This window comes from Sinocyclocheilus anshuiensis, unplaced genomic scaffold (assembly GCF_001515605.1).
Source record: "Sinocyclocheilus anshuiensis isolate Anshui unplaced genomic scaffold, SAMN03320099.WGS_v1.1 scaffold152, whole genome shotgun sequence".
Lineage (NCBI taxonomy): Eukaryota > Metazoa > Chordata > Actinopteri > Cypriniformes > Cyprinidae > Sinocyclocheilus > Sinocyclocheilus anshuiensis.
In genome coordinates this window covers 1743930-1764974 of record NW_015555781.1, presented here as the reverse complement: position 1 = coordinate 1764974, position 21045 = coordinate 1743930, and the positions used below count along the sequence as shown (strand labels likewise).

The following is a 21045-nucleotide window of genomic DNA, read 5'->3' as shown; positions in this document are numbered from 1 at the left end:
TTTTTTAATGGTGGGTGTTTACGCAGTTGGTTAGAGCAGTGCTGATTGGGGAGAACGGAGGTGCGCTCACTCTATTGGTTAGTAAGACTGCAACTCAAGGCTGGCATTCATGCATATGCTCTGGAACAGAGTAATATCGCGTCCACATCGCAGGCTTTGCGATTAGCAAATCGCAACGTCTCAAATCACGATTTCGATTAGATTTCGATTAATCGCACAGCCCTAATGTGCAATGCATCTTTTTTCCTCAAGGTGGCACTGTTTGATACACAATGATGACGTGACGTTTCACTCATAATTACCGCAGGCATAAAACAAACGAATATCATCAGCAAAAATTGAAGTGTTTTGAATGGCTTTACTGCAGAGCAATTACTATATGCAATGAAATATAAATGTCACTGTCATTTGATGCTGGATGTGGTGAATAAGCTGCCAGTGATCAAAATATTGAATATGAAGTCATTGAAAATGATAGTTTTGAGAATATGGCTGAGATCGTGAATATGAGGCAGATGCTGAATGTACTGTGGAAGTGCGCTCTGACGATGACAGCAATGGTAAAATCGTCTGTTCAAATTGAACCCTTTTAAGTTTCAAAAGGAAACGAAATATGCTTTATTTTATTCTTCTGTAATTGTTCTTAAAATATCAAGAGAGTTTTTTGCTATTGCAGCAGTTAGAGATCCATCCGTGCTGGATTTATAGGTCCGGGTCGCTAAAGACCCGAATATGTAATAATGATTGGCGAAACATTCATGCATTTAAGGGTTAAGCATATGTGTGTGTTTTTTTTTTTTCTGTGGTAATGGACAGCATGCAACAGATTGTCAGTTTTTAAGATTTAGTTTTTATTTATTTAATTTATAAGGAATTATCTCGTTTTTGTTTTTCCCCAGAACATGCCAATATTCTCCTCCATAAGGCGTTTTTAGTGGGCATCTACGGTCAGATTGACACCAGCTCCATGATAGCAGAATCCATGAAGGTCTTGCGCATGGAGGCAACGACATAGACATCCGTTTCAAACATGTTGGTACACAGAGTTTCTCTTTAAATCAGAAGTGTCATGCTCTGTTGATCCTGTTCAGAGCTGTATTCAGATACAGCATTTAACGTTTAAATTTCTAGACGTTATTCTTCAAATATTGAAAAGCATTTTATGTTTCCAGTGATTCTTGTCTGCTTGGAGTGAAGCCTGTCATAAGTCTTTTTGTCTACTGCTTTGAATAATAAAACAATGAGTTGTAGAAATGCTCCTAAACTTGTTTTTTAGTTTTGTTTTACTTTGTTTCCCCCTCTCTTTTTTAACACTTCAAGAGTGGCACTGTTTGTAAAATAACGCTTTCCATAGGAGGATAGGGGAAGGCTTTGATCGTTTTCCTTTGCATGATTGCAAATGAGTGAGCATGAGCTTTTCGGCCTCCCTTTCTTCACATTTTATCCCTAACAGATCTCAGCTATGCTGTGAATGCTGTGATGGAAGTCTATTTGCCATGAAAGTGCAAGTCGTTGTCGTCTAATGTCACAGATTTCATCTTTGTGGAGACGAGAAGGGAGAACAGCGTGCCAGTGAACGCCGCTCTCAGCCACGGCTAAATTAACCGTGCTGGTAATTGTTCAATCACACACACCAAAGATCCCTGTGTGAAGAGTGCATGAGGGCTGAGAGTGAGTGTGCGGGTGTCTGCTTACACTGGGGTCTGAGGAAGCAGGTTATCAGTGTTTTGTAGAGGGTGATCAATGGACATGCCTGCACTGGCGGCTGGAGGACTCCAAGTCCACCTGATGAAAGGAGCTTCTTCCTGTGTTCAGTTTCATGCTCTGTGCTCTGCTTTTAACATGTCATAAGTGGAATTTGTGAATCTTCATCTCTTCTGCGTTTTGAACTCAATGCCAGGCATGTTCCATTATTAGGGTGCAGGGAAGTGTGTACATTTACTGCTAAATTATTGACTCGTGAGTTTAGCACGTACAGGATGATTATTGTTGTTATTAAGGGAAATAAATATAAACATTTGCTGTTATAGCACAAGTGAAAATCTGTAAAATAGTGAAAAGGTATCATTAATGTAAAATACTCGATGTCATGATAAGAATAGACTATGAATTCATATTGAATGATTCGTATCAATTGGCCAAGAATTAGTTATGAAAAATAATGGTATTTGAAATGTACACTACTGTTCAAACATTTGGGCTCAATGAGATTTTTTAAAAATGTTTTTGGAAGAAGTGTCTTATGCTCACAGAGGCTGCATTTATTTAATCAAAAAAATATTAAAAATGGTAATATTGTGAAAAATTATTACAACTAAAAATGTTCTATTTTGTTATATTTTAAAATATAATTTTGTAAATGTAATCAACAGCATGTATTTAAAATCTTTTGTAACCACTTTTGATCAATGTAATTTGTTCTTGTTGAATAAAAGTATTAATTTCTTTAAAAAAAAAAAACAGAAAGAAAATCTTACTGACACTAAACTTGTCATCATTAGTGTATATTTTACATGACATTATTAAATAATTAAAATATTAAATTAAATAATAAAAACACCAATAATAGCATTTCGCTGGCCACTTTCTGCCACTTTCAATTTTGTTACCATACAAGTCTAAATGAAATACTTGAAATTCACATACTATGATAAATTAACACCCTGCTGTCAGTTAATTGGTTCAAATTTGTGCAAAAAACATTTTTGATAACAGCGATTTGTGCGTAAAGGGTAGATGTCATAATTGTCTTTGCAAGTGTTATGACTACTTAACGTTTAGCTAATTTCCTTGGAGATGCTGTAGTGTAGTCAATTTTCACCATCATTTGTCTTGTGTTGGATGTGCTTGATCAGTCTTAATTGCACCAGTAAGGTGTCATATAACACAGGTTTCTTTCAAAAGTGCTGTTAGTGGAGTTTCATCGGCTCAGACACTTTTAACTGCCTGTGCTTTTGGTCAGGTTCCCAGGCAGGTTCCCATAGGCTGGCTCGCGCTGGGGCGGAACGGAGATGAGTGACGGCATGGGTGGGGTGTGAGTGAGGAGTGAGTGTGATGAACCACTGACACATCGATAACCACTAACCTTTTCTTGCTGCTCCGTAAAACAGCTGCACTGCTGTATGTTGTCTTTAACTTTTTTATAGTTTGCGTCAGGTAAATGGCTCTCTGTTCCTGTAGTGGATAGGCTGATCATGGGGCTTGCAATGCCAAACACTTGGGTTTGATTCCCAGGGTGTGGAAAAAATGTGTAGAATTTATATTGAAACCATTTTCACTCAGAAATTGCTTGTAAATTTTGAAATTATTTACAAAGAAATGGTAAGTAACACATTGAATTAAATGTGAAATTTTAAAGTAGAAAGATTATTTATTTATCTATTTATTTATTTTACAGTGTATACATGGAATGCACTGAAAATAATTTTAATTAAGGATATTCATGGAGAATTTAATATAATAAAATCCAATTGGTCTGATTTGTTAGGCTTGGTCTGAAGATGAGCTAGACCAATTTTTGTGAAGATTGCATACATTTTTAGTAGCAGTGAAAAAGCATTAAAGAAATTAATAATTTACAGTATTCTACATACATTCAGGAATATTTGGAGACATGAATCTGGAGTTTAAACGAAATTTGTATAAGTTTTAGCAATATAAGTTTAGCAATAACCCTAGTTTTAGTGTCATACGTAAAACATTTTGTTATTGGAAACACTAATAACACATTAATCAACATTGAAGTTTTCTATATTTAATTGTTCATTTACCTTATTTTTACATTTAGATTACCTTTCATGTTATTTAATACTCATTGCTAATCTTTAAAAACATTTCTATTTTCATTCTGTGCATTATAATGTTGATGCCTCTCATGCTGCATTGATTTTTGTTTTTAGTGAGTTTATTTTTTATGCAAAAGAGTATAGTTTAATATTTTCTTTAAATGGTTTTAATATTTTAGTCCTTAATTTATTAGTTATCAGCCATAACATGAAAATAAGTAAAAGTATATTGCATAAAGCAGAATTTTCATATTGCCCGTCCCTAGCAATTTTTGTCCATATTTATGACACTTGGCCAATAGATGCTGCTGTCACCAAATTGCTCTTGTATATTAAACACATAGTTGCAAAAGACAAAGATACAACCCTCAGATCATTGCTGTTACACATGATGAGTTTGCCAATATAAGTTGTATAAATTTGACCAGTTATTGTCTTAAGGTCTTCTCACCCAAATTTGATGAAGATCTGAGGTATTCTGCAAAATGATAATAAGAAAATCAGATACAAGCCGTCTATGTACCTTCTGTGCTTTGGACTTTGATGAATAGGAAATAAAACTTGAAAATGTGTGGAATTCATTGCAATAGACCACAATTTTTTTCTTTGTACTAACTTCACTACTTTTCTTCACTTTCTAACTTCAAATAGTCCCAGTTTAGTATCCAACTATTGTTGTATCAGTAACTCTTTTAACTCTGATTAATTACCCTGATAACTTTTGTAAGGCTAGCAAATATCCACAAGTACCAGCAGGTGACCACAAATAAATGGAAGAGCCACAGTGGAGCAGAGAAGAGTGAGTGAAGCACTGCTTATGTCTCACCTTTGGGAGGGACAGAGATGTGCCGCTACCTGCCTGTGCACACCTGTCGGCTCTGTGTTCCTCAACAGCTTCTTTGCTTAGATCATCTCCTCTTCCTCCACGCATGAGTTGTGCCTGGCTAGCGTGGAAAAAATGTGGACCGGCTCTCGCCTCCCTTTTCCCTTGTGCTTTGAAGTGTAAAGTGTGATTGCTTTTGGATTGCAGCCGCTCTCCTTGAAGGTTTTGACATGAAAAGCAGCCTGGGCTCTCAGGTTTATCCCATTGCCAGTGATCCAGAACTAAAGCAATCAGCTCCACTCCCTGAGAGATACAATTACCAGAGAGATACTAAAGATAACTAAAATATTCTTACCTATATATCACTTTTGTTGAGAATTACATGATTGTTGGTTGAATAGGATGTAATGACCTTTGACCAGATGCCTGACTAGTATCTGTAAAGCATGTTTTAATGAAAGGAAAATGGAGAGAAAGTCATCCTGTTGTAACGTTAGTGGCTCAAATAATGGATCTGCATTTTCAGTTGCGCTTGTAAGAGTGCAGCAACTGTTTTGTCTGAAAATTAAGGCATTTTCCCATGACTCATGGACCGTCATCCATCATGTTTAGTGTTTCAGGTGTTGTGTATTCTTAAGTGTCACTCCAGTGTGTATTAATGTTATTATGCATTGTTCCAAGAGCCTGTGCTGGCATATCCTCAGGAGAATTTGATCACTTCAGAGCTGATATCAGAGACTGAGGAATGACCTGAGCATTTATATGATGAATTTTTCAAAACTACATTTTTTTAAGCAAAATACACTCCAAAAAAAAAAACATTTATATATATATTTATTACATTTTAAAATAACTGTTTTCTATGTTAATATATTTTTTGAAATGTAACTTATTTTCAGCATCATTACTTAAGTCTTCAGTGTCACATGAAATCGTTCAAATATGTTGATTTGCTCCTCGAGAAGTTTAAATAATTTATTGGAAATAGAAATATTTTAGAAATAGCTTCAATAACAATGTATTGGAAATATAAATATTTTTTAAGTTCTAATAATTTTTAAATAAAAGTATCAATTTCTTCCAAAAAAAGGTACTGTTTATACATATTAATTATTAGTTAATTATTGACTTATAAATATATATATATATTTTTTACGATACACAATTGTGGTAATGTGTTACCACATGGTGTCCAATGTAAAGTCTGGGTGCTGAAGCAAAACCAGTTGAGAGCCATGTTTATATTCACTTCATTTTATGGATAATATGCAGAATATGTCCAGTTTTGCTGTTTTTAGTGAGTTACCTTTCTTTGAGATTTTAACAAGAAGTTCAAGCCTGCATTCAACAGCCACATATTGATGCAAGAATCATTTCCTGTTGCTGCAGAAGCAATTAACCCCTCTAAATTATGATCCAGCATCAGAAATATCTCAATCAAGAGAACTTATTCCACACTGAGAAACATTTGAAATGGGAAATTGCATCTTGAATTAAGCCTATCAAATAGGATTCACTGTTTATTGTTTAATGATGTTGGATGACCCATTTAGGCGGTCTATTTCCCATTTTATATTTCTTCGATTTACTTTAATTAGGATTCCGTATTAAACCTAGTGATATTAGCAACTTCACCCCCAATGGAATTTTCACGCTCTTGTCTTGATTCTTCTCTCTGATTTAAATTCATACTTTTTTATCTCCTACGTTTTCACTAAAGCGCAGACGCACTTTGAGCTATTGTTGATGCTGTAAGTTGTCGTTAAGCCCCTGTGGATTCAAATGACGGCACACAGTCTTGGACAAGCATGAACCTAAAAGATCAATACAGGCCTGCAAGATCTGCTGCCATTGTTGCCCTAATACCTCCTTCAGTTAACTGGGAAAGGCTCCGAAATCTCTTTGACTGCTTTTTTGGCTTCACATCTACTTTTTATGTAGGCCTAGATCTGGACTGACCATTGGAAAGTTGTAGGTTCAAAGCCTGTGAAGGGTGATTCATGAACTTTCACCTTTGCGCCCTTAGGAACATAACCCCAGGATGCTCCAAGCTTCAGATAAAAGTGACATTTCTATATCTCCAGATGTATTTGAGCCCTGCCAGACTGTTGGTGAAAAAGTATACAGAAGCATACTCTAATAATTACCATTCTGAAAGTATGAGGAAAGCAGGTGGGACTTAGATCCCTCATTGTTTGAACAGCTGCCTGAAGAGTTTTGTCCTTCACTGCTGTTGTGGCCTTAAAGTCAGTGACTCACTCAGCCAAGATCGGCCCAGCTGTGTAGCATGGATGTCTGGATCTGATCAAAGTTAGCGCAGGATTAGCGGTTAGCGCTGAGGCTGGTGACAGCTCTTGAGTCTCTCTGCAGTTTGATCTGATTAGCAGATAGAGGGTGGATGAAGATGGTTGTGAGGTGAAATGTTCCTGGGAATTAATTCACACACCTGTGTTTTGTTCTCGGAGAGATCATGACAACTCTTTGCTTATCCATCATCAACAGGGATGCAGATGTTCGGAGCATGATGCTGTCTGCTTTCATTTCAGTCTAAAACAGGAAGAATTTCTGTTAGTTCAGACTCTCAATCATCCACTAGCCTCTTTTTGAACGTCGTTGTGTTATGACCAGTGATTCAGTCTGAGTTCACCCAAATATGACAATTCTGTCAACTTTTACTCACCCTCATAGTTCTGCACTTGTTGTTCTGTAGGACACTGTAGATTATTCTAGTAGTGTACTAATGTCTGGAGATCTGGTCAGCCTGGAGCTTTCAAGATTCAGAAAAGACACTTAAGTACTAGGAAAGTATCGTAAAAGAAGTCCAGTTGACTCATGCGCCAAATTTTGAGTCTTCTGAAGACATATGATTGCTTTGTGTGAACAGATCGACAATTTAGTTATTTGTCACTGATAATCTTTCTTTAAAGTGAACTGTTAACTACTACAGTACAACTATATAATTGAGTCAATGAGTTGAACTAAAGGCTGGAATACACTACACGACTTTTGCCCAGATTTTCCCCCCGATTTACAGTCTGGAGAAGTCAATACTAGTTTGCCAGACTGCAGATTTTGGGCAGTCAGAGTTGACAGAGCTAATGTATAATGGGCACAGACTCTGAATTTTTATCTTCAGGCTATGAATTCAGCAAGTTTGAAGATATCAAACATGTTTGATATTTTGAGTCAATTTTAGAACACGTTTTCATTTGTCATGACTTAGTAACAATTTATGTTTCTGTTTGAGTTTGTGTGTCCAAAAGGACTTGAAAGTCTGGTAGTGTGTGATCCTCAGTCATTTAGTATTTTCTCTGTAACATTTACAAAGTCGACAAGTGTATGATGCAAAGTGCTTTAACTATGTTCATATTTGAAAAAGCCATGTAGTCATGTATTCCAGCCTTTAAGATTTAGATCAGCCTGATGTGAATGAAGGATTCAGACTGGTTTTGTGGTTTATTAGATGGTTGATTAATTGGGAAATATGATTCATTCATGACATCTCCATTTCTCTCATGAACTCTGAAGTCATATGAACCACTTTCAAAATGCTTTATCCATTTTGGAACTAGACACCTTAATTTGCATCATCTTTCATTATATGGAAAATATGATCTTCTTCAGAAATGTACTTTTTGTGCCTCTACAGAAAAAAAACCCCAAAGCCATAGAGGCTTTCAAAAAACATGAGGGTGAGTAAACGATGACATCAATTTTGTGTGAACAATTTATATTTCTGTGCTCTAGTATCTACATGAAAAGTGCATAATTCTCACTCAGAATTTCCTCAACCCGTTTGACGTGCTGTAGAAAAATAGTGTGGCATTTCTCTCGAAGTACAATTTGGTCTTAGTTGGGAAACTGATCTGTTTTCAAAGACCGGAGATCCATGACCCAAAACCATTGTTAGTGAACTCTGTCCTTAGCTCAGGACTGAACAATACACCTTGTTTGGACAGGTGATCTTATTCCTAATGTGAAGAAGGCTTTGAGTGAGATAACAGGCTTAGACGTCTTTTGGAACAAAGGCGTCAGGTTTTAATCTGACAGCAGAATTCCCAGTTGATGCCACACATTCTCCATTTCAGACGCAAAAACGCTTTTGCCAAAGAGAAGCATGTTGATTATGAAAACTCATCAAAGCCTTTCCTGAAGGAGTTTTTTTTTTCATTTAGTCATGTTGTATCGCAAATGAATGTCATACAAACACCCAAATGCTGCAAATGGGCTTGTAAATGAATGTCAATTATGTGGGCCAATTAGTGTGATGTGTTTACTGTGTAAACAGAGGCCGTTTGTTTGCGCTCTCTGCAGGTTTCAACTAGAGCTCTGTTTGCATTGAGTTTTCTTACTGAACGTTTCTCAGCTGTGAACCTTTTGATTTTTCCCTAATGATTTAATATCCATCTGTTATATCGCCATTTTTTTAGGACAACCCTTGTACACCGACAGCAGAGCGAGAGTGACAAACAGGTCTCTCTGGCGGTTGTACGTGTCTTTGAAAGCGTTTGTAGCTTAGGAACAGTGCTTTTCCCAATTTTCTCGCCACACTCCAATTCCAAAAGTCTGCTTTTTTCATATTAATAAGTGAACACAGAAGCTGAAGAGTGCCTGAACTTGTCTTATGGAACACTTCAGAATGTCAGGCCTTTCCATATACTGTACTCCTCCCTAAATAGAAATGGTGGGATATTACTCATTTACTCTTTCAGAGTAACCGAGGTGTGGATTAGGAGGCATTAGGTGTCACCGTTGGACGTCTGCTGAAGAGTGATGCTGTAAGAAGCCTCTCTTAAATGAAGCATGGAATCAATGGTCCCCTATGATTGGGTATTTTCCTTCAAACCCGGCCCTGTTTTACTAGGATTAGTGGTCATAGGTGAGTCATGTGACTCAGGGAGAGGGTGGGACTCACACCTGACTCAGGTGAGAAAAGTTGTCTCGACTCTGGATCTTCTAAGAAGTTCTCTTGCTGCTGGATCTCTGGTTTGTTCTTCTGTAACACTTCAACGCCTAAAGAGACCATCACATACACACATCTATTTCTGGAGCTCTTTCTGGACCAAAAGGACCTTGCTGAACGTGGGCCATGTTTGGCACTGGGCATTTGGTGTCTTCTGCAGTCTTCCACTCTTCGGCTGCACACTTCTTCCCAGCGTTTCCCAGCAGGTTGACCTCACCGCAGATCTTCATCCCCGGGCCTCTGCTCAGCTACGAGCTCCTGCGCAGTTACCTGCAGCCCGAGCCCTGCAAACAGGCTCTGCTATTGGCCGCTCAGTCCACAGGACAACATGCTGAGAATATCGGTGAGCTCATTGCAACCTATATGTCATTTTTGTTGTAACATCTTATATGGCCTCTTTTATTTATGTATTTGTGTTAATTAAAATTTTAATTTTCATGTGAAAAGTAATTATTATATATAATTTTCAGACTCTACAGTGGCCAAGCGGTTATATATAAATAATTAATTAATGTTCTCTCTCTCAGTCTCTCTCTCTCACACACACACACGCATTTGTATATATATATATATAACAAAAAATGTTTTACATTTACATTTAATCATTTAGCAGACACTTTTATCCAAAACGACTTACAAATGAAGAATAGAAATAGAAGCAATTGCAAATAGAAGCAATTAAACAACAAAAGAACAATATGCAGGTGCTGTGACAAGTCCCGGTTAGTCTAACGCAGCACACATAGCAAGTTTTTTTTTTTTTTGGATTGGATAAAAACTCATAACAAACAATCAATTATCAATTAGAGGGCTTAATGAACGCTGTGCTAATTATTACTTTTATTTTTTTTAAGTAGATAGAATAGATATAGAATAGAGACAGTTAGTGTTAGAGGCTTAAGTTATTAATATAATTTTTTATAATAAATTAAAAGAAAACAAGTAGATAGAAAATAAGAAGAATAGAGAACACTAGTATTAGTGTTATGTCAAGCTTTTTTTATAATAATAAATAAAGAGTAAACAAGTAGAATAGAGAGTACCAGTGTTAGAGGGTCAAGTTTTATTTTAATAAATAAAAAGAAAACAAGTAGATAGAATAGAAATAGAATAGAGTGCTAGTGTTAGATTGTCAAGTTTTTTTTAATAAATAAAAAGAAAAGTAAATAGAATAGAGAGTGCTAGTATTAGAGGGTCAAGTTTTTTTAAGAAATAAAAAGAAAAGAAGTAGATAGAGTAGAGCGAGTTAGAGGGTCAAGTGTAGATGGAAATGATATGTCCTTAGCCGTTTCTTGAAGATGGCTAAAGACTAAAGACTGCTCGGATCTTTTATCACCCTGATATTGATTATTTTATTATATCATTTATTATGGCATTTATTATATTTTATTATAAGACTACTTACTAAATAAATAAATATATGGACATTAAATATTTATTTTGAGTTGAAATCACATTATTATGTGTGACGAAAGAGGCCAAATACTGATGCGAGAGACATTTAAGAAATTGATGACAACAATCAGTTATACAGTTTAATAACTGGCTAATCAGAATCATGTATTCAAGAGATCTTTGTAATAAAATATGTAAATAAAACCTTTGAGATAAGATTGCTCTCTTATATAATGTGTTGTAATGCAAAAAGCTAGTGAGGTAGCTCTGGGTGTTGTATATTTATGTAGGTGATGTGCTCTTAATAATACGTATTCATTAAGAGAGGCCATTTGTGAATCATATTCTATCATAATTGTCCATCCTCATTTTACAGTATTTAATAGGATTCAAAATGTTTAGAAAGGATTGGCTAACAACTCGTAACTAACAATCAATTATCCGGCTCTGCTGAAGAGGGCTTAATGAACGTTGCGCTAATTATCCAATCTAGAGCCATTAGTTCCTTGTCAGCCTCTGGCAATTGTCTAATTGTGGCTGCGATGTGGCTTCCAGATGAACCCCGGCCAGTGAAGCAGCGGCGAGCTCGGGCCAACTACAGCAGCTGGCAGCTGGAAGAGCTGGAGAAGGCCTTCGAGAGCACCCACTACCCAGACGTCTTCATGAGAGAAGCCCTGGCCCTCAGACTGGACCTGATAGAGGCCAGAGTGCAGGTCGCTCTCTTTGACTGTTGTGATGCATGGAATAATAGGAATATTTACTAAAGATCTCTGAACCATTGCTAAGATTATTATTATTTTATTTTAATTTTTTTTACAAAATGTGCAGCATTGTTCATCTTTAAAGTGCTGTTTTGTCCTTAACATTTTCATTGAGTAAATGCTGTAGTGACATGATAACATTTAGAATCTTTTCAATAATAATAATAATATTAATAATGCATTTTATATATGTTTTTAATATTTCTTTTTTTCAAGTACAAATTTACTTGAAGCAAAGCAAAGGGGAAAAAAACCATTTTTATTTACTTAATGAGAGTTCTCCTAATGATTTTCTTAACTAGTCATTTACTGTATATGTATTTTTCTACTAAAAGTTCTTAAAATAAGAGAAACCTACTTGAGAGGCAAACTGGAAAAGGAAAAAAAAACTATTTAGATTTTCTTAATTATTAATTTTTTTGTAACTTTTATTTATTTATTAATTTTTGATGATTTTTTAAAATATTTTTTCTACTAAAAATATACGAAATCTACTTTACAAGAAAAAGCCATTTAAATTTTCATTATGAATTTTGATTTTTCTAATGATTTTCTTAATGAGCTATTTTTTTTAATTATTTTTCTATTAAAAAAAAATGTTAAAATAAGAGAAATCTACTTGGAAAAGCAAAACTGTAACAAGGAAAAAACTATGTAGATTTTCTTAATGAGTTTTGATTTTCCTAATCCGAGTCATTTTTATATTTATTCCACTAACAATTCTTAAAATAAGAAAAATCTACTTGAGAAGCAAACTGGAAAATGAGACTATCAATAGATATCAATACTAATACTGTGATAATTTGCATAATTTAATCTAACGCACACTATAAAAATAACAATATCTTTTCCCTTTGTTCCCGTAGGTGTGGTTCCAAAACCGCCGGGCTAAAATGCGCAGGCAGATGAAGCTCCAGAGTCAGGCAGGAGAGCAGTGCGGCCGGCGTGACAGTGACGACAGACAGGTAGATTCGTCCAGCAGGAGCACAGCTACAGAGCTCCACAGCAGCAGCAGCCCAGACTGGGACAGGAAACAGGAGAGAGGAAGCCCCACTTGTTCCAAACCCTCCTCATCAGCTATCCACAGCCCCGTGAGCGACATGCTTCAGGTGCCTAGAGATCAGGAGGGGTCAGAGGACTTCTGCTGCTGTAGCATTGCCAAACTGAGGGCTAAGGCCAGGGACTATGAGGCAGAGATCCACAGCACTGTAGCCAAGGCCAGCAGAGAGAGGCAGATGAAGACACAGGTATCTGCCGCAGGCCTGGAAAGAGACTGAAACAGATGCAGCCATTAAACATTACCTCAGTATCACACAGGGCACATTAAAAATCCCATTCAATTCATTATTTATTATTATGCACAATTACACACGCAATGAGGTTAAACAATGTGACTGAGAACAGCAAATTTCTTCACTCTGTATTGTTTTTGCTTCTTAGATTGTCACAATATCATGTATTATCTGTGAAACCAATGGATGCTTTTCAAATTTCCAGGGTTCTCAGAAGCAGAAGTCGTCATAGTTGGGTAAACTTCCATAGCGGTGAATAGAAACTACAACAAACGTATTTTTTGTGCTCCCGTTTACCCCAATAGCAAAAGAAAAATTTGTGATAGTGTTTTAGTGTAGGAAAAACTATCAAGAGATTGATTACAGAAGAGAGAAAGATGTCAAAATTGCCATCACTCTCTCAGCAGTGGTGTTAACTATTTTTATGTAATTTAATGCCAGTGTAATATAGTAAAAAGTACAGTGTTATAATTGTACAATAGATTAAAAAAAAAATGAAAATATAAAAACGCTATATTTACAATATTAATATCTGTGGAAACACATCGTCATAGTCTGTGAAAAGGGTCCATAGTAACTTTTTTTTTTTTTTGCAAATGTGCAAAATTTGCATGTCCATACAAATTTTGTTTTACTTTTTTTTTAAAACAAATGTGAAGTTATATGTATCTACTTTTAGAATTATTCTTTTTTTTTTCATATTAGTAGTATTTTGAATGTTCTTTAATTATGATTGGCAGCAATTTATAAACAGCCTTTAAAACAAAATGTAAAAAAATGTTTTGAGGTTGCTTGCTTCACTTTATGCCGACAATGGACATTTACAAAGGTAACAGTGTGTTCTCAAATGTTGTTGGACTGACAGCTAGTGAACAAGAGGAGCTAACAGAGGAAGCTCATGGTGATCTCATCAATGGCCAACTCCTCTATCAGCTATCCTGTTACCCTGCGTGAAAACACAGGATGTCTGCAAGCTGCCACAAGCCCTCCATAAACACAATAGGGACGGCTGAAAACTGCCTGCCTTTTCTGACAAATGTGCTTTTTAAAGACTGCAACACACTTGTATTTTCCTCCACAATAGATGTTAATTGTGCTGAACATTTGTTCATATACTGTAATTATTGCATACTTTTTTTTAATCAATTTTTATTTCATGTTTCATGCTTAATATTTGCATGTTTTTTTTTTTTAAGAAAAATATGCTACTTAAAGGGATAATTCAACCAAAAAAATGACAATTCTGCCATCATTTACTCACCCTCAAGTTGTTACAAACCTGTATGATTTACTATCTGTGGAACACATTAGAAGATCTTTTAAAGAATGTTGATAAACAAACGGTTTTGGGTCCCATTTACTTTATGGACAAAGATGGGACCTGAAACTGTTTGGTAAATGATGACCGAATTTATATTTTTGTGTGGACTATCCGTTTAAATACACTTAAAAGGGTCATATGATGCGATTTCAAGTTTTCCTTTCTCTTTGGAGTGTTACAAGCTGATTGTGCATAGATAAGATCCCTGAAGTTGCAAAGACTAAAGTCTCAAAACCAAAGAGATATTCTTTATCAAAGTTAAGACTCTGCCACGCCCCCCTAAAACGGCTCGTTCTAACACGCCCCCACATATCTACCTCAATATGCGGAAATATTTGAGTAATGCCGCCCAAATGTGCACGCAAAGAAAGAAGGCGTGGTTTCAGTAACCGCAGTTAACTACGCCTTTGTCTATTTGTTTATTTTGAATACGCGCCCTCTAGCGGAGAAAATTACATATTGTGCCTTTAAGATAAATCTTGGAAAGTTTGTTCAGAGCTGCAACCCTTGAGAACTTCAGAAATGCAGGACGCTGCTGGTGTATTTGAAAAAAATGGACAGAGCACCTGCTACATGTCAAATGAATATAAAGGTCCTCAGTTAGGGAATTTCCTATGGGATCAGCAGAATCATAAAGTCAGATTCATTCAATGTTTGTGCAACCAAAGCCCTTGTTGAAGAGCCAGAAATTGCATTAGTCTTTAGGTCTTTAGAGCCAGTGTGGAGTAAGAGTGCACTCCTCTGGGCAACAGGGTCCTCTTGAGTTTAAAGGCGTCTTGTTTTGAGATTAAGCAGGTCTGTTTGATCAGAACAGTCATTACTCTCTTACACCAACGGTATTGAAGTCTATGGGAATATTGTGCATGTGAAATCTGGAGGATTTAATGTGTAACGAGTAGCTCAGATTGTAACCGCTTCATCATACTCAGGCTTTGTCTTTCTGAAGTCCGGTGTAAAGCTATAAATCAGGGGTGTCCAAACTCGGTCCTGGAGGGCCGGTGTCCTGCAGAGTTTAGCTAGGCAAGCTGGAGCTAAACTCTGCAGGACACCGGCCCTCCAGGACCGAGTTTGGACAGCCCTGCTATAAATAATCCCATTGATTCTGCACCCATCCACAACTTGAGATGCTCACCGTGGGTTACCCAAGTCAAACTTAAAACCATCAAAGGAGGTGGATCATCTGAAATTACACTGAAAGCAATCTCTCTCTGCCTTAGGACAGTTGAACGGTGATGGTTTTTCTGTCTACACTACGATTATACACTGGTAGTCTTACAATGTTAATTGTAGGTATTATGTTTATTAAGGAAGGGTTAGGCTATTTAAAGCAATACGTGTCTGTATTATTATTGTTAAAGTAAAGCAGGAGGAATGTTAAAGGTTTATTTCCCAGGGTTTATATTCGCCTGTGCAAATGAGATGGACAGTCTGACCTTGTTAAGAGGCCATTGTAAACATTCATATTCATGCAGCAATAATTTGAACTGATTTATGCTGATGGTTGTAAGCATCATCTGCAGCTCCCTGTGGTTTCTTCATAAACATATTCCATGTTTAAACCACCTGTGTCATAAAAATATGGGTCATTCTTGTTATGAAGTACCTCATGAGCAATGAACAAATGAATGTGTTTCGTTAAGGAAGTATTTTTATAAAGCATACACCAGACTTTCAGATATATAGTCTGGTCGTCGAGTTGAGGCACTGAAACTGTATTACTTATAGAACCTAACAGGACAGAATAAAGAGTTGAATCATTGTTCAGTGAGGGATAGCAAGTTTGCTTGCAGTACATGGTGTCAACCTGAAATGTATTTAAATACTTTTTAACCTTTTGATTTTTTTTTTTTGATAATATATTAATTTCTAAATAATATCTAAATGGATGGAATGTTTGAGACAAACTAATAACGTAAACATTTGGAAAATATCTATCTATCTATCTATCTATCTATCTATCTATCATCAAATATAAATACCAAAATATATAAATGCAAATTCTAACAAATTAGATTAAAATGCAGATCAATATGTACTGCAAGTAATTCAGAGAGTTTAAATGCATTTCTTTTTCCCCCCAGCTGCTTTAAGGATTGAAATATTTTTTTAAAGCCACAAAACTTGGAGCAACCTTCTACATTTGTGCATAAAACCTACATAAAAATGCAAACTCTTTTTCACACACACACACACACATATCTCTCTGTGTGTGTGTGTGTGTGTAGTTTATGTTAAAAGTTAGTGAAATTATTCTACCACGTTAACCTAATTCTGGTTTTATGACAAAATAACAATTTCTATCGTTACAAATCTTTAAGACAAGTTGCATAAAATGCACTGCATAACAATTGCTAAGGTAGGCCTTAATTTCGTCACATTCCACAAGTCTTTTTTAAGGACATGCTTGCCATATTACACAGATATAATAACGAGCGAAACAGACTCCATGAAAATAACAAATAAAGCAATTAGCGTTTAATCATTGATGATTTGAGGCTCCTCCCCCTTCATTTCCTCTGTTCCACAGGTGCCGTGCTGAAGTGAAGAGCTCTGAGACGCTTTTTACGCTCTTTCTTTGGGATTTCCCTCAGTGTCTCCACAGTCTTTTATTTCCAAGCTCCGTTGTTTCGTCGAACAAACGACGTTTTTCTCTCTCTGTCATTTAATAGACTCTATCTGCCGTGCGTTTTGGCGAGGATGGCGGCGATCAAGGCGCTTCAGCAGTGGTGTAAGGTTCAGTGCGAGGGATACAGAGATGTGACCATCAGCAACATGAGCACATCTTTCAGAGACGGACTGGCCTTCTGCGCTCTCATCCACAAGTTCAGACCGGACCTCATGTGAGAGTCGTTTATTTATACATTTTCACTGATTAGAATACAGATGCTGTTCACAACTTTTTGAGATGAGAGTAAAGTATCAAACGTTGTCTTTATGAGGAAAAAATTATGTAGTCCAAAGATATTAAAGTTTTAAATGTGAAACATTTATATGTTTTTGCTATATAACATAATATACCCAGACATGTATGTTTATTTATTTATTTATTATTATTATTTTTTTTTTTTTTAATTGTGACCAGACATAAATCCATGTATTTGGATGCTTGTAGAATTTGTCCAATGACTCCTGTAGTAGTGAACTTATTGAAACCAGTTGTAAAATGGCAATGAAAAGTTATGGGCTTTTTTTTTTTGTTACGGATGAAGTGAGTAAAATTACACGTGAATGTTAGTTTTTAAATGTAGCTGAACTGTTACTAAAGCCACTGTAAGTCCATTATACTGCAATAGAATTATGACAGCAGGTTGACATCATGCAATATGACATGCTCTACTTCCATCTAAAAATGTTCAATTGATTTTATGTATACAACTTTTTTGACTTTATAGAGACTACATGGACTATTTGTATGCCACATTACAGGACTATTATAAATGAACTAGTGAAGGAGGAAAAAAAGTTATTGTGAAAATAGTGACTAATCATAGGACCTAAGATTTACACATTCATTTATCAATTCAAATCACATGATATACATTTGCATTTTTATCCCGAAATCTTATCTATGGGTGTGTTATGGCCCATATACACTCACTATTTATTCACTCTCAGCCTCATTTTTTTTTTTCTTTAGACCTGCTGGTTATGTTCAATTTAATATTGTAGAATTTGTGACCTTTAAAAGCTATCACATAATGTTTAATTTGATGCAGATACACCTTTTTATTAAACTTTTTTTTCAGCTTAATTTACCATTAAGATTGTATTGTAACACTTCAAGGTTTCTGTCTGTCTGGTGACTCATGTCCTTGTTTTCTTTCAGAAACTTTGAGTCTCTCTCCAAAGACGATGTGTATTACAACAACCACTTGGTAAGTTATTCTGTTTGGACTTGATCATAGGAAGCTATGACAGACCTGATGCAGAGTGACCCATAATGCGTGTTTTGCAGGCAGTTTTAGCTGTATCCTGTACAGATGTGTGTTTGGTACAGTCCTGTGATAATGCACACACTATTGAATTTTTTTTGACAAGTTGGCTGGATGTTTGTTTGTAACCCAGCCTTATGTACTGATATTTTTGTTTCTCACTTATTGATATGAATAAGAGTGTTTAAAGGGATAGTTCACCCAAAAAAGAAAATTCTGTCATTAATTACTCACCCTCCTGTCGTTCCAAACCCGTAAGACCTTCGTTCATCTTCTGAACACAAATTAAGATATTTGATATGAAATCCAAGAGCTTTCTGACCTTGCATTGACAGCATGGGAACTACCACGTTCAAAGCCCAGAAACGTAGCAAGGACATTGTTAAAATGGTCCATGTGACATCAGTGGTTCAATTGTAATTGTATTTTTTGGGTGAACTATCTATTTAATACCCTTTTCTCACAGCTTGTGAAATGCATGTGATCCCTTTTATGCAGAGTTCTTAAATGAATGAGACTTGTTGCTCAGTAAAAGGGCCTATTTATGGGTCGAGTCTTCCAGCCATAGCTTTTGGCACAATAAAGATATCCTTTAGTTTCTACAAGCATTGTCTTGCAGTGAAACGTCTTAAGTTTCAGACTTGTACTCTGTGAACTTGGGTAGAGGGAAGAATATTATCCTAAACCAACCAATTTTATTTATCAGGGATTAGTTTATTTATTAGATTTTTTTTCAGTGAGTGATTACTACATGCTCTAGATCGATTCAAAGATGTATTTATTCGTTTTAAAGGTTCCACACTTATGCTTTGATCATTTGGTCACAGGCAATCTTCATTTTTTTTTTCCTACAGTGGTAATTTCAGATTAAAGAGCGAATATATGGTGCATTGGCATGTATAAATGTTAGATTTTTTTTATTGAATTGTTAGTTTTCTTTATTTATTTTTTAATAAAGTTTTACTCTGTAACTGAATCAACATTCTTTCAGTCTGATAGTGTAAGCTTTACATGAAAGATTTAATTTGTGTTTGAGGGTAGGGATGTTGTCCGACCAGGACTTGTGACCCATAATTATTTTTCATCCCTGTCAGGAAGTGCTTCCATGAGAATGAGGTGGTAAGACGTACCACAACTGGGACTTTTTTTCCAAAATGATGAGCTTTTCCTCACATTGCTTCCTCGGAGACTGTAGATTGTAAGCCACACACTCCGAGATCTATTACAAACCCTCACCACTTCTATTGGCGGCACTCAGCTGTGGCACTTGAACCCGATCTGTGTGGATTCTGTCCAGTTAATGCATTATGAAGAAGGGTGACAGTCATCTACAGGGCACCTGATCCTCTCTGTCAAGATTAACTTACCTCTGTTCTACTACTGTCTTTACAATGTTAGTACATCTGTGCTTTTGAACACCAAAGAACACTGCATTTAAATGCCAGTGCTTCCACAAGTGTGTTCTGTTTAAACCCAGCCAATATTTACCTGAAATGCTTATTTCATACTATCAGCCCCTAAGTGCTGTAACACAAAAGAGAAACAGGAAGTTGCAGCTGCTGCATCGTGGAGGATATGCCGCCCCTCCTCAGCTGTCCTGTAAAATGTAATGAGCGTGTTTAGGTCAGGCCTAAACAATGCCCTGGTATACCCCTGTCCTGTCCCTGTTCCCAGGCTGCTGCTTGCACAGGAAATGTGCTATTCATTATGCACTCCCTGCCCGGGCCGTCTTGATGTGTTGCCAGATTGTGATGCTCACTGGCCTATTCTATTTCTGACATCTTCCTTTTTGTGCCTTGTCTGTGTTTACAGTTAATTGGCCAAGTGCCTTTCCCCTAGAAAACCGTTTCCACAGCATGATATCAGCTAAAACAATTGTATGAGGTCCTGTTGAATGAGCATGTTCAGTGGTTGTTATAAACACAGAGTGCTTGTCTTTTGTCGTTGTTGGCATCTAATTGTTGTTTTCTTCTGTAGGGATTCATCCTCCTATTATGTGGTGTTGTAGCTGTGAACTTGATGGCTGATTTGTGTCATGTGATGTCCTGCAGGCGTTCCTTGTGGCTGAAGATCATCTGGGAATCCCAGCTCTTCTGGATGCAGAGGACATGGTGGCTTTGCCTGTCCCAGACAGACTCAGCATCCTCACATATGTCTCACAATACCATAATTACTTCCGCGGCCGCTCGCCAAGTAAGACTCCGTTTATCCACCATCAGAGTGTTTGTGAAGTAAAAGCCACCTTTTTTTGCAGGGACATTGTCTTATTTGAATTAGGGCTGGGTAAAAAATATCTCTCTATTAATCGAGTCTCATTTTTACGGAACGATATCGATTCTTAAATCCCATATCGCAATAAGCATTGTGCTTTGGTACTTTTAATATGAAACAAAGTCTCAGATTTCAAATTCTGTCCATTGTATTGCAGTATTCAAACAATAAATGCCATTTTGGCGCTGTTTAATGTGGAGTGACAGATCGCTGTAGCGCCTCAGTTCAACAGCGTGTAGCACACGTGAACTAATCATCTCCTCCACATTAATTCCAGTTTCAGTACAAAATAAACATGACTAAACATCCGAAGGTAAGTTAAAAGAAAGAGTACAACTTTACAATCCGTATCCTGTCTCATGTAATTGCTCAATCAGTGTTTCAGCCACGCAAAGACGTCAATATAACGGCTTGTAAACAATAATAATAATGTCACGTAACATCACATTTACCTCAGAAAAACAGATTCGGTGACCATAAACTCATTAGTCAGATAGAAAAA

The 21045-nt window shown here is 36.4% G+C and overlaps 3 protein-coding genes across 3 annotated transcripts in view; all 3 read left to right on the top strand.

The window, feature by feature from the left end:
* Positions 1-1244, top strand: part of LOC107674580 (integrator complex subunit 1-like) — a 26496-nt gene extending 25252 nt beyond the window's left edge. The window contains exon 47 of the mRNA XM_016468592.1: positions 900-1244. Coding sequence (XP_016324078.1) covers positions 900-1015 — 116 coding nt within the window. The 3' untranslated portion in view covers positions 1016-1244. The remainder of the gene's footprint in view (positions 1-899) is intronic.
* An 8034-nt stretch (positions 1245-9278) lies between these two features.
* LOC107674624 (paired mesoderm homeobox protein 2-like) lies at positions 9279-13123 on the top strand. The gene is made up of 3 exons (XM_016468649.1): positions 9279-9914; positions 11522-11679; positions 12594-13123. Exons 1-3 carry the CDS (start codon positions 9698-9700, stop codon positions 13002-13004), a joined length of 786 nt encoding a protein of 261 aa, XP_016324135.1. The 5' UTR covers positions 9279-9697; the 3' UTR covers positions 13005-13123.
* A 3752-nt stretch (positions 13124-16875) lies between these two features.
* The window catches only part of LOC107674716 (MICAL-like protein 2), a 16162-nt gene continuing 11992 nt past the window's right edge, over positions 16876-21045 (top strand). Inside the window, exons 1-3 of the mRNA XM_016468801.1 lie at positions 16876-17180; positions 18167-18215; positions 20324-20465. Of these exons, the coding sequence (XP_016324287.1) occupies positions 17038-17180; positions 18167-18215; positions 20324-20465 (334 nt within the window). The 5' untranslated portion in view covers positions 16876-17037. The remainder of the gene's footprint in view (positions 17181-18166; positions 18216-20323; positions 20466-21045) is intronic.

Bases quoted from the DNA above. Each gene is read 5' to 3' on its own strand.
- LOC107674624 (XM_016468649.1), top strand. From the start codon at position 9,698: ATGTTTGGCACTGGGCATTTGGTGTCTTCTGCAGTCTTCCACTCTTCG. The intron at 9,915-11,521 runs GTGAGCTCATTG...TGTGGCTTCCAG, and splicing joins ACAACATGCTGAGAATATCG to ATGAACCCCGGCCAGTGAAG. The intron at 11,680-12,593 runs GTCGCTCTCTTT...TTGTTCCCGTAG, and splicing joins TGATAGAGGCCAGAGTGCAG to GTGTGGTTCCAAAACCGCCG.